At 47.9% G+C, this 12641-nt stretch overlaps 2 protein-coding genes across 4 annotated transcripts in view; both read right to left on the bottom strand.

Annotated features, from left to right (window-relative positions):
- The window catches only part of NUDT3 (nudix hydrolase 3), a 32829-nt gene extending 28481 nt beyond the window's left edge, over positions 1–4348 (bottom strand). The window contains exon 1 of one of the 2 annotated variants that reach the window (XR_008749962.1): positions 3873–4348. Coding sequence is in view for 1 of the 2 variants with exons in the window: in XM_055819786.1 (XP_055675761.1) it covers positions 3873–3971 (99 nt within the window). In the remaining variant the exon portion in view is untranslated. The remainder of the gene's footprint in view (positions 1–3872) is intronic. The other variant, XM_055819786.1, reaches the window with a different exon arrangement.
- A 2389-nt stretch (positions 4349–6737) lies between these two features.
- Positions 6738–12641, bottom strand: part of RPS10 (ribosomal protein S10) — an 86154-nt gene continuing 80250 nt past the window's right edge. Inside the window, exons 2-6 of one of the 2 annotated variants that reach the window (XM_055819788.1) lie at positions 11821–11971; positions 11098–11269; positions 7761–7838; positions 7311–7366; positions 6738–6826 (exon numbers count right to left, since the gene is read on the bottom strand). In XM_055819788.1, the coding sequence (XP_055675763.1) occupies positions 6785–6826; positions 7311–7366; positions 7761–7838; positions 11098–11269; positions 11821–11970 (498 nt within the window). In that variant the 5' untranslated portion in view covers position 11971 and the 3' untranslated portion in view covers positions 6738–6784. The remainder of the gene's footprint in view (positions 6827–7310; positions 7367–7760; positions 7839–11097; positions 11270–11820; positions 11972–12641) is intronic. The other variant, XM_055819787.1, reaches the window with a different exon arrangement.

The following is a 12641-nucleotide window of genomic DNA, read 5'->3' as shown; positions in this document are numbered from 1 at the left end:
TCTTTAAAAATACCAGTTGTTAATGAGCAGCTTGTCCTTTCACCAGATACAATGCAGGCATGCTTAAACCTGTAGCTACACCAGCGCAGGACTTAAAGCCAAACGGTTTCTTTTTATTTTTGTCAAAATGTAACACAGAGATGCTGCCATTGAGCAGGCTTCCATCTGCTTCTTAATAGTAAGATATTAGTGACATTTTCTGGAACATTTCCTCATTGAAACAGCTGGTCTACACAAAAAATGCTTGTGTTATTTTTAAATAACACCATAATAGCAATAGTGAGAGGCGCTGCCATCACAAAGCAATAAAATTATTTCAGAGGTAACACAGGACTGGGGATCCCTTGATCTGCTCTCCCCACTTTCGCAGAAGCAGCAAGGGAAGTTCACTCCATTTGAAAAGATGGAAGCAGCAGAGCCCTGGTGTTTGGTTGCGGAAAGGTCCTTTGAAGTCTGTTCACACTCTCTTTGAATTAATCCTGTTGATTCCCCTGTTCTCCCTCCTGCCCAAAAAGACATCAACTCTGCGGTGGCTCACTGTTTATGAAACGACACAGATATAGGAGTTTTTTTCCCCCCCACACACAGCCCAATTAAGAAACTTATTTTTTGGTCCATTTGAGATTCATGTTTGAATGAATTCTCCCTGTACTGCTTTTTAAAGGAATATGTAACAAAGACATCTTTTCAGCCAACGTTTTGTCTTCCAAAAACTTCCAGAGCTTCTTCCCCGTCCAAAAGTAGTAGCTTCCAAATACAATACAGAGAAAATGTGCAACCTCAAGCAGCACATGGAAAAAATCAATCACTTAAAAAACTAAAAAAGAAGCAAAGTATTATTATGCGAAGGCTCTTTTCATTTGCAAACGTAATGCCTAACCAAAGACATGCTGCTTAACAATCTCCATTGATAGCTATTTTTAAAGAAAATTAAATCAGTGAACTGAAGAGTTAGGGGCTAAACACCTAAAAAGGAAAAAAAAAAAAAAGTAGCCTTCTCTGTAAGTGTAAACAAAATGCTTCTTATTTCTTCTTGTTCCTTGACAAAATGGTTTAATTCAGGAACTAATTAGGGGCTCAAAAAGGGAAAAAACTTGGGTTTTTTTAAAATTCATAGCAGGAAACGAAGAAGAAACACGAGAGCTAAGGTCTACTATTTCTTAAGTGCTTAAAAGAAGCAGTAACCAGAAACAGCCAGTCCTGCAGAAAAATAAAACTTTAATACAGCAAGTTTAAATTATTTACCAAAACCTGCTCTTTTTTTTCTTTTTTCTTTTAAGCAGCAAGCTTTTAATAGATCTTTACTAACATACTTTGGGTCTGGTTTTCTTCACCCTCTCCGGGGAGAGGTCTTTGAAATAGACCTCAACTGCCATTTTAATAGAAGTAATCAATAATAAAGTATGTCAGTAGCACAAAAAAATTTTGTATTATTCTCCAAGAAAAATGAGAAATCTTTCACAGACAGGTTAAACTATATAATTACATGTGTACAGATAACACCTTTCTTGTTATCAAAAAAGTGCAAGCAGCAGTAAGATTAGGCAAGTAGACTTCTCTCAAATTAAACATGAAGTAAACGCCAACAAATGAGAATTAACCTAAGAAATAATCGGAGAAATTAATAAAAACAAAGGTTTCCTGCTTGCCAATTTCAGTAACTGATACAAGGAAAATTTAAATGGCTTCTAGGCCTTTTGACTAAGACCAAGAGCAACACCTGTGAAAGGAGTCTATGCTGGTGTGTAAGTGTTTAGTACCGTGTGAAGTGGTAATAACTTTCCTGAATGCATTTGTTGAAAAAGTCCACTTACATGGACACTGCAGTACGTACACAGTAGATGAGAACACAGGATGCAGTTTCAGCTCTGCATTAAATACATAGGTACCGTAAATAAATACAGTGTTAGAAAGGCTGTGTGATGTCCTCAGGAGGCCAATCCAAAACAAAACTAATTCATTGCTTCACTATTTCCATGGCTCACTTACAAAAAAGCACACACATGCACATACTTGAGGAAATCAATCTACAGCCCATGCTGCATCATTTACAAAGCAATTAGCACTCCTTAACATGCCACCGAACAGCAGAGCACACCACCTGATTTTACTGGGGAGATCAGAGGCAAGGCCAAATGCTAACAGCGACCAAAGCTCAACTGAGAAAATGACACTCACGTGCGAACAAATTCCAGGGCTTCACTTGCAGCCTTCGTAACAGGCCCACGGAAAAGACAAGGCGCTCAGGGAGACAGCTACCTCAGCTCCTGCCTTTGAAACTGGACTAATCTAGGTCTTACCTAGAAACTAAAGCCTGAAATTATACCAGTTGAAATTAAATGAGATTTTCAGTCCACTGAAAGTTGCTGCAAACTACAACACGGGCCCAACTTTCACATAAAAACAGCTTTAAAGCTCAACCTTAAACAAACCTAACCAGCTCAACCTACACTGAAAGGGATTTGTCACAAGTCTGCACGCCTCTAGAAGGAGTTCATTTTTCCTTCTTCAACCATCTCGGGTCAGCATCGTGAAACTGCCATGTTGGCAAACCTTTGTGTCACTGACACCATAAGACCAGTTCCCACTGGCCAGAAGACACAACGGACCACTACCATGGGGCAGACGGGAGCCTGTACAACACTGCAAATTGAGCCGTTGCAAAATAAAGACTAAAAACCGGACAAAAGCTGACTGCATCAGGTAGCTGTTCAAATTTCATTTCCACCTTCAGCCATACCGTAAGCTAACGTGGTCAGGCATCTAGCTCTTGAGAAGAATTGCCACACTTGCCCCACAAATTGTGTAAAATCACATGAGGAAACTCAGATGCCTTCAGCCCACCCGTGCTGATTAGCCCCAGTATCATTACACAACACCATTACGTTCTTCTTTGTAGTTAGTTCAAAGTATCATAGATTTCCTGAAAGTCAGTGGGAAGGACCAGCTACGACGAACGCTGCACCAAAACACATCATTTTCCTTTCACACCATTTCTGCTTGCACCGTTGACACTCCTCACCATGACAGCACAGCTACAAAGGGTTTGTCAAGCCTCCTTCACCACGTTAAATAATAACTGAACGGTATGGTAATTCACTTTCCTCCAGCGAACTGTCTGCATTCCCTTCCGATTTCCTGTAGCTACAAATATGATAATCAGGAGAACAAAGACTTTAGCACAGCCACTCAGGAACCAGTAAATGTAATGAAGTATGTCTGATTCCAGAAGGAAGAAAAAAAAAAAAAAAAAACAACATAAAAGACCCGCAGTCTAGCTGGTCCCCAGCACCCCAAGCCCAGGTTAAGAGGCTATTAAAAAAAAGGCACGTCGGTGTAAAGTTTCTCTTTTTTAACTTCACGGACAATGCCACCACTGAGCAACACAGCCGTTCCTCAACGAACCCATCTACCTTTAATTCCCACTTCCTTCTGGACAGCAACTTCTGGCACTCCATCAGTCCCCTTTTATCCCAGTTTCTTTTTATAAATCCAAGGTCAGGTTTCCTCTCCCATCTCATGTGATGTTCTGGACTGAAGTCGTGCCAGCGTGGTGGGTCCCCCCCTCCAGTGCCAAACCCCACATCCCGTGCCACAACACTCCTCACCGCTGTCCCACCGCCCACAGGCTTTCAGCCCGGGCATTTTCCCTTAGGTTTAACGGGAAATTAATAATAATAATAATAATAATAATAATAGAGGGAGACACAGCAACTTTCCCAGCCACGCTTCATGGTACGGAGGGCAATAAATAAATAAATAATCAACCCCGCTGCCACCCGGGGTGCTGCAGGGGGGTCCCTGCGGCCCTCGCCCCCCCCCCCCCCCGCCCTGCCCCGGGTAGCCCGCGCCCCCCAGCCCCCGGCCCTCACCTCCTCCTCGCTCTCGCTGCGGAAGCACAGGCAGGCCGCCCGCTTCTTGTAGCCGTCCCCGTCGTAGGTGCGCGTCTGGTTGGACTTGAGCTTCATCATCCTCCGCTCCGAGGGGGCGGCCGGGGGTGGGGGGAGGCCGGAGGGACGGCGAGGCCCGCGGCCTAGCGGGCGGGGGCGGGCAGGGTGGCGGCGCCGGGAAGGACCCGCCGGGGCTCCCGCGAGGGGCGGGCGGGCGGGGAAGGACGGGGGGGACGGAGGGGGGCCGCCTCCCCGCGACAGTCTCTTTCTGGGTCTCGCTCTGTCTCCCGCGGGCCGGGAGCCGCCCGCTACGCGCTGCCGCCTTTCGCCCGCCTCATCCCTCCCTTCGCTTCCAGCCGCTCCACCGCCGCTACCAGCGCTCCGGCCACCGCCGACGACGACGACCGCGACGCCATCTTGGGGCACGCTACGCAAACGGCGTAGAGCCGCCGGGCGGGGGAGGCGACGGCTGCCCCCTGCCGCTTCACGGCGCGCCCGCCACGCAGCCAGCGCAGCCAGCTTCCAGAATCGCTCCCCCCCGCGCAGGCGGCGCCACCACGCCTCCGCTTCGACGCTAGCCCGCTACGCAAGCCGCCTTCCAGAATAAGGCGGCTGCACGTAAGGCGGCGGGCAGCTGCATGCTGGAGCGCCCTAGCAGTTACGAAAAATGCGCAGGGGCCGGGCCGGCCCCCCGCGCACATGGCTCCGCTTTGACAGCGGCTCTACGCAAAGCGCGCAGCCGCCGCGGGGGAAGAATGCCCGTCCTGCACCGGGCGGGGGGCGCAGCTTACGCCAGTGGCGGAGCGCGGGGGGTCCCATTGTACCCCGCGGGCGGGCGCGGAACAAAGCGGGGGGCAGCGGGGCCGGGACGCTGCACCCCCGGGGAGGGGACCTCTGCAAGGTGTGGGGGGACACCGGCACCGAGCCACCTCTGGGAGAGCACTAGCAGCCTCTCCCCCCACCCCACCCCCCGCCCCTTTCCCCCCCCAAGGGCATTTTTAGGCTTCAGGCTAAGGGCACAATTACTGCACCCCAGGAGCAGCTGGCATCAGCATCACCCCGCTGCAAAGGCACCCACATCTTGCTTGCACTCAGGGCTTGGCTTGGTTGCAGGTAGAAGGGGGCCACCAGGCTCCCCAGCCCCAATTTTATGTGCTCCCCCAGGAGGAAAACCCCATCAAAGGGTCAGTTTGCCCAGCCTTGGTTCGGGTTCAGCAGTTTGCTCTCCGCTCTGCAACAGCAGCCAGTCAAAAATGGAGGGTAAGGCAAACCATCATCTTCGGCCTCTGTACGCGGGTAGAAGAAAAGGTTCTTCACCAGGCGTGGATCCCACCGAGATCCAGTGGGAGCACCAGCCAAAAGGGAGACACTTAACAGCCGAATCTCTCACAACACCCCTCCAACGGCTCAGGCAGCTGAATGTCAAAAAGCTTTTGAGACAAGAAAATGGGATCTGCTCTGCCTCCCACAGACCTCCCATCCCGGGCTGGACCAGTGGATTAAAAACATGGAGGTAACACTTCCCCTGTCTAATTTAGACCAGGGCTCTTCACCCCAAAACAAAAGCAATTTTTACTTGTTTGGATCCTCCCTTTAAATCTTCCCTTTGAGTCAAATATTATTTTGGAAGAAAACATTCAGTATTTCATACCAATTGCCACACACTGAAATACTCCAAGTGATTGGAAATAGTTGCTTAATTTTGCATGAAGCTAAGCGTTTCACGGAACACAACACTGCTGCTCAAACAATATCAAACTACAAATGCATAGTAGACAAGCTTAAACATTACCGCCACTCTGTAGGATAAAAGAAACTTGAACAAAAAGCCCCAGTAGGCCCAGACAACCTAGAAGCTCACTAGCAAAACTGAAGAGGGGAAAAAAAAAAAAAAAAAAAAAAAGAGAGAGAGCGCGCTTCTTTAGAGCACATTCCCTTTAAAATCTAGGCTGTAAAGTGCATCCTGGCTAAATCCAGTCACCTGGGATCCAGCAGGTTAGTCTGGATTAGTTTGAGCTAAATCGTAACCTACAAACTTCAGCGGAGGCAGCTGGATCAGTTAAAAAGACAATTTGAAACACCTAGTCTCTCCCTACAGTGCCAACTCCCTCAGAGCTAAATTAATAATAATAATAATAATAAATCATCTTGTACCCACCATTTCCCTCACCCCAAACTAGGACCGGAATGAGCTCCTTTCCCCCGGATCGGTATCTAGCATTTCTGTGATATTAAGGCTGCCTTGAACAAGATACCATTTCCCAGGCTACAGAAACCCTTTCCAATTAGCATCACGCCGTCATTAGCTGGCGCGTGCCATCTACTGGCAGGCTGCACTGCAGGGCACCCCAGCTTCGCCTCAGCTCCAGACAGCAGGTCCTGTCACAAACACCCATCTCTCTTAAACCACAGTTAATTAACCCAGTCATTTCAGAACTGGGTGAAGGAAACGCTCACCTGCCTGCGCTGGTTGTGTCCAATTCACAGAAGGCCTCAGGCTGACACAGCAGAACTGCCTGGAATTTTCTGTCTGCAAGACAGCCTCAGCTCAGCCCAGCTTTACTGCATTACTGGGAATTACTAGAAATTAGCATCTTCCTGGGCAGAGCAGAAAAACTGCCTGAGCTATGAACTGAGGCTCCTCATTCCTTCCTAAGAATCACCTCGACACACTAGCAAAACCCTGTCAGCAACCACCAAACCTACACCGTTCCTCTCCTACAACCTGTTTTCTCATCACAAGTTAGTCCACTACTATTGTTCCACATGTCAGAGATTTGAGTCACCTCCCTGCTATGTGAGCTCTAGATTTATGCACTTAAGTAAGACACAGTGATGCAACCCAGGTGGAATTTTCACCTATTTTATTATACACAAAACATGAGCAGGAAGTTCTACTGAGGAGGCTGACCACGTCCACGACCAAATCCACCTCTCTGCAACAGAAAAGGAAGAGCATTAGTCACCGTATCAAGCGAGTGACAGCGACAAAGAACCACCAAAATCATAAACCAGTTAGCTGTCTTTCCTCAATTTTGCATTACTTTGAGAAGTGCCCCCTGCTCCAAGCACAGTCTAACTCTGATCTGTTTGAGACTAGCTACCTGACAAGTTAACCCGATGAGCAATACTAAGAACAAAATCAACCCATCCTAGCCAGCTCTGCAGATCATGCCTCAAACTCTTCTGTTTCTGAAGTATAAAAACATGCATTTCGTCCAGAGACCTCGGCTCGCTTCTCAGATGTGCCACTGGCTTCCCGTCACAGCACCAGCCCCTCTCACACAGCCAGAGCCAAATACCTGACCTCAGCCGCACACCTGAGAAGCGCCACGCTGAAGAGCAGGCAGACACAACCTATCCAGTTTCTCCTAATCAAAGCCTCAATAAAGGAGGCAAATCTCAAATGCAAATACTCACAAACTGGAATTCGGTGGCTGCTCCAGCACCAGCCTCAGCCTTCTTGTCAGCCCCAGCTGAGGAGAGAGAAGAACAAGTTACTAACCAGAGAATCCACTCCCCAACTACAGCGGCTCCTGCTTGGAATCAAAGCTTTACAAACAAAGACAACTAAGGCTAAACATCACCAAGTAAAACAGCCATTATTACTGAGACTGTTAAAAGAGTTACTGAACCCACCTCCTGAGAAAATCCCAGCCTCCAGCTTGACAAAATTCAAGAAAAGACTCCCATTTGGAAGCAGATACAGACAAACTCTGTTGTGCAAATGCCTAAGCTATGCCAAGAGTCTCATTTTCCCCTTTTCTTCTTGAAAGGAGGCCAATACTGAAGACAATCCTCCCAAAGACATAAGCTGCACAGAAAGCAAGGTCAGCCTGATATTCATACAGCGACATGATGGACACTCACGTGGAACGGCGCTGCGTCTGTACGTATCCCTGTCGGCTTCTCCCCGAGTAAGACGCGCAGGGCGTTCACCTTCCAGACCTAAAAGTGGAAACAGCACCATCAAACACACCGTTTACCTGGGACACAGCTCATTCCATGGGTGACCCTGCATCTCAAGGTGGAAAAGTAGCTCTCCAGTTAAGCATTAGACCTACCTGCAGAGCTGCACCTTGGTTTGTACAGTGTACATAAGCCTGAACAAAAAAAAGTGATGTAATAAGGAGAACTTAACTTTAAGGGTGAAATCTGCAAAAATGCACCAGCTTGTGCTCAGGCTGAAGTTAAATAATGTGAAAAATGAATTTACAGCATCATCCTAACAGTTTTCTGGCCTTCAAACAAGAGCCACAAAATAATGCTAATAAAAAAAATAAGGAATACAAGGGAATCTGTCACATCTGACATAGCTAAATCACAAATTGCATGACATTCTGATCCCAAGCTAAAATACAGCCACACTGTATCAGTATCACAAATCCTCCACAATGGACTAGATTAATAAAACTAAGAGCAGATTATCTACGTAACTTCAGATTAGTATCAAACAGAACACTTGCAGTAAAGAAACAGATGGGGTGGAACTGCCAGCCCCTGCACCACTCTCAGGGGGTTCGCCATTTCAAAGATGAAATCCACTCCTGCAGCACCAGGCCACGATCTTCACGCTCAGGCAGCAAGACACACTTAGGGGCAGTTGCTGCCTGGTGCACCACAGTCTACTAGCAGTCTTAGGCAAGAATCACGAATCATGCACTTCTACAGGCTTGATTTATACTATAGGCACTAGTTTTTCCCCCCAAAAAGCCAGTTCTTACAATAGATGCCTTTATTAACAAAGAGAAACACTACCCACGGATGTGCAGATTCACTTATCCTACATGTGCTTCTACATCCTTCCTGTCAGGTTAAACCATTACAGCACATCCCACAGCCAACAAAATTTTTATTTTTTAAACTGCAGATCTGTCCGTCCTTGATTTCAGTCAGTCAAATTACATCTGTAACAGACACAAATTGCATCAAATACACAGCAGCCTAAAACCTGATTTAGCCCAACTGTTCCAGCTTCTGCACCAAGACTTACTTGAGCCAGTCAGTAGCACTGCATGGAAGCACGAGAAAAGGCCCCAAAATTCCAGGAGACCTTGAGTTCTGCACCACCATCCACACACGCCTCTGTCAGCCCTAGTCTGCTGCAGCCTAAGGCAGGTAGTCCACGGAGAAACACCACAGAAAGCGACAGTACGTGCAGACCTACCAGCTAACCTTGCCAAGGTGCAGACTGAATGAGGTCACTGGCACTGCTCTGGAAAGGGCTGCGGTGCTGCAAAGTGGAGCTTCCTCACTGCAGAAACCCTGAGCAGGTTTTAGCCAGGACCTACAAGCCCCATCCTCCCATTAGATATGCAGTTTCTTTAGCTCGTTAGATAGACACAGCACCTAAAGAATAAAATTTGTAACATCCCAAGCTACTTAAGAGATCAAAGAAACCGCACCTTCCTAGTTCCAATGCAACTCTCTCCTTTGAAGCAGATGCTGCTACAGTTTTGTTTGGCTAAAAAACAAGTTACAGGAGATTGAGGTGAACCCCCCAGCACCCTGTGTCCACAGCCTTCATCCCCAGTGCAGTATCCAGTAGTTGCTGACAGGATTATGATGTAGGTCAGAAGCAGGACGAGTAGATTCCTACCATCTACCAGGAAAAGCTCTGTCATGCAAGACTCCCCTTTCACACAAGTCCTTTCTAAAGGGCAGAACAATATCCTACATTATTCTTGGTAAACACAAGAGGCAACTCCACACAAGGCAGACAGACCTACAATCTCCTGCCTTGAAGGCGAAGACATTTCTTGCCCCTAGAGACCTGGCAATGCTGTTCTGCCAAGGATGCAGCAATTTTGTCCCCCCTTTCTCCAAGTTTCGAAAAATTTTTATGTCTCCAAAGATCTCCTGGACGATTTTGCAGTCCATATTCTGCACTGCTCTGTTTCTTCTCTACTACAGGACAAGAAACTAGGAAAACTAAGCAGAAGGGATTTTGCAGAGCGTTTCTAAATGCATACAAGCAACGTAACCATCTTTCCTGTTCTGAATTATTAGTTTGGTACACCGTAACATTTTCATAACTGAACTGAGGGGCATGGTGGCTTCAGCACATTCACCTCAAGTTCACTTGTACTGCACACTATTATACCACAAAAGGTATCAAATGGTTCACAAGCCATTCAACAGGCCAATACCAAGAATCCACAAGGAAAAAAGATAGCTTCTGCCTTGTGTGGACTAGAGAGGCAGGTTTGCAACACAAACTTTAGACAGTTGCAGGCAATCCAAGAAGTCAGTATCAGCAGCACGTTTGTTTGCCTGATCAGCATCTCCTTCACTTTAAGCTATGAAAAACCCACTAAAAAAAAACCCCAAACCAGAAAATCCACCAAGAAAAAAGATGAGAACTACAAGCCCAACACACCATATGTATTTCTTGTAAACCTTTAAAAGAAAGCAGCTTTAATAACAGGACTTGCCCAACAGCATGTTAAGTCTATGTGATGAAAGGCAGAACTGCAGATAACCAACCTGACAGCTGAACCCCCGTGTGAAGCACATCCAGTGCCCAGGCTTAGCTTTTGCTTTCAGTCATTGAATCCTGCACCCGTGTGCTGCGCAAGAATTCAGGTCTGGTCCCTATCTCAGCAGTCCTAGCCAAGGCCACTCAACTTTTACAGCAACAGCCTCCCAGGCAGCTCTTCTAAGGGTAACTCAGCCAGAGACAAGGTTCTCTGTATGTGCTGGACTGGACCAACAGTGCACACATCATCTTCCTGACAGAACACCAGTGATTGCTGCCGGCCCTTTCCAAAAGACAAGAGCAGGTTTTGAAAAGCCCTGGCAGTTAAGAGACATCCCCTGTCACTGACCTCAGACGTGTCTAGGCACCAATTTGTACCCCGCTCCACAGCCTACGGTCTCGGCAGGCCTGATTTCAGTGAATTCCAGCCACTTGCGTTACCAGACAAGGCCAAGACCCAGACTCTGAGCGTTTCTCCATCTCACAGTTTTCTTCATCCCCCTCCAACGTTTCAGTCGGCCAGCAGCCATCAGGCTAGTGCCAAATACAGAAGCAATAAAACCTACACATATCTCCTTGATGTAATCATGTTTATACATTCAGAAATCACAGCGACTCACGCCAGTCTGCTCTGGAAGCTGACCGTCCACCACACCTGCGCTAACACGCTTAACCTCGCTCCCCGCTTCCTCCTGCTGCTGGGGCAGCCACCCCGCAACCACCGCTCACCTTTGGGCCGCGGTCTGCCAGTCTCTGGGCGGCTCCGGCGCAAGGTTGCGGGGACGATCTCAGGGGGGAGGTGCAGGTAATCACGCAGGTACTGGATGCCCTCGTTGGTCAGATACCAGTAGAAATGCCTCCACGCAAACTGCTCTTTCACATAACCACGGGATTTCAGAGACTAGAGGGAGAATTCTCAATTACTTCACGTGTGATCCTTATCACCATTCAACATTCTCCGATCAATACCCTCACTAGATGTTTTTATGAACACAAGAGCTTATCAAGGGTACACGGGGAATAAAAACGTAGAGACAAAGTTCACATGCACAGGACAAAATTACAGCATCATTCCCACCCTGTGAGAAAATACAAGGCTACCACTCACAGATGTTATCATAGCTTCAAAAACGGAGCTAGAGATGTGGATCCTAAAAATAATAAACTTCTACGGTCTGTGGGGAACAATAAATCAAAAACGAAATTGCAAAAATCAGAACAGGGGAAAAAACTGTAATAGGAAAGAAAAGGCAAATGCAAGACAATGTCTGACAAGGTTTATTTGGTAACGGCTGACAATGTTTATTCAGATCTGGTGTAGCCGCAGTGCTTCCATACCCGCTGGATACGCGCTTGTATGGAGGGCAGGAGCTCACCTCCGTGTCCACCAGCGGCCTCCAGCAAGCAGAGCTGGCCAGCAGCCCAGCCCTCTGCCCGCCCTCACGTCCGTACCTGCATGGCTTTCATAACATGGAGGTTGGGCACATTCTTGTCGACAAGCTCAGGATGCTTCGGCATATGGACGTCTTTCTTGGCCACCATCACTCCCTCCTTAAAAAGGAGTTCGTAGATGGCAATTCGGTTCTTCTTGGGCATCAACATCTAAACAAGAGGCAAGCAGTAAACAGTAAATACTGCTGATTTAAAATAAATGCATTCAAAGTCTACCAGAAGTTATAAAGTAACAAGTGTGAGGTTGCGCGGAAAGCCTAACGCTTAAATAACACCCCCCAGATTACTGTCTCCTGTAAGAACCTCCTGAACTACCTTTCAGCACCTGATCTGCTAGGCATCCCTTCCCACTGTTTTCCTGTGAAGGAAAACTGAGCAGTCCAAACTTTTGATCCTTAACATTAAATCACATCACCATATTAAAGACTGTAAACTCTCTCATGTCAGTCAAAACAAGAGATGAGGGCAGACACAGGTGAGGCAGAGGCACAGCTCAGGGTGAGGCGTGTTTTGGGTCTGCCACGGGTGCTGGAGACCCAAGGACACCTGCGTGGCTGTTAACTCACACTTTACTCAGTAACCTGGGAGCTGAGGAAGCCTCTCACAGTCCGCTCCCAGAGCCCATAAGCCCGCACTGGAAGCACGCTGCCACTGTCACCCCCAGCAAGGGGACACTCGATTCCAGGCGATGCCTCCCGGCCCGGGAGCGGGACGCCCTGGGCCCAGCAGCGCGGAGCCGCAAGGCTGCGGCCTCAGGGCACGGCGGCGTGCGCGGAGCTGCTGAGCGGCGGAGCACCCGCACCGGCCCCGCGCCGTGGCGG

Source organism: Falco peregrinus, chromosome 16 (genome assembly GCF_023634155.1).
Source record: "Falco peregrinus isolate bFalPer1 chromosome 16, bFalPer1.pri, whole genome shotgun sequence".
Lineage (NCBI taxonomy): Eukaryota > Metazoa > Chordata > Aves > Falconiformes > Falconidae > Falco > Falco peregrinus.
This window is presented reverse-complemented; position numbering and strand designations above follow the sequence as displayed.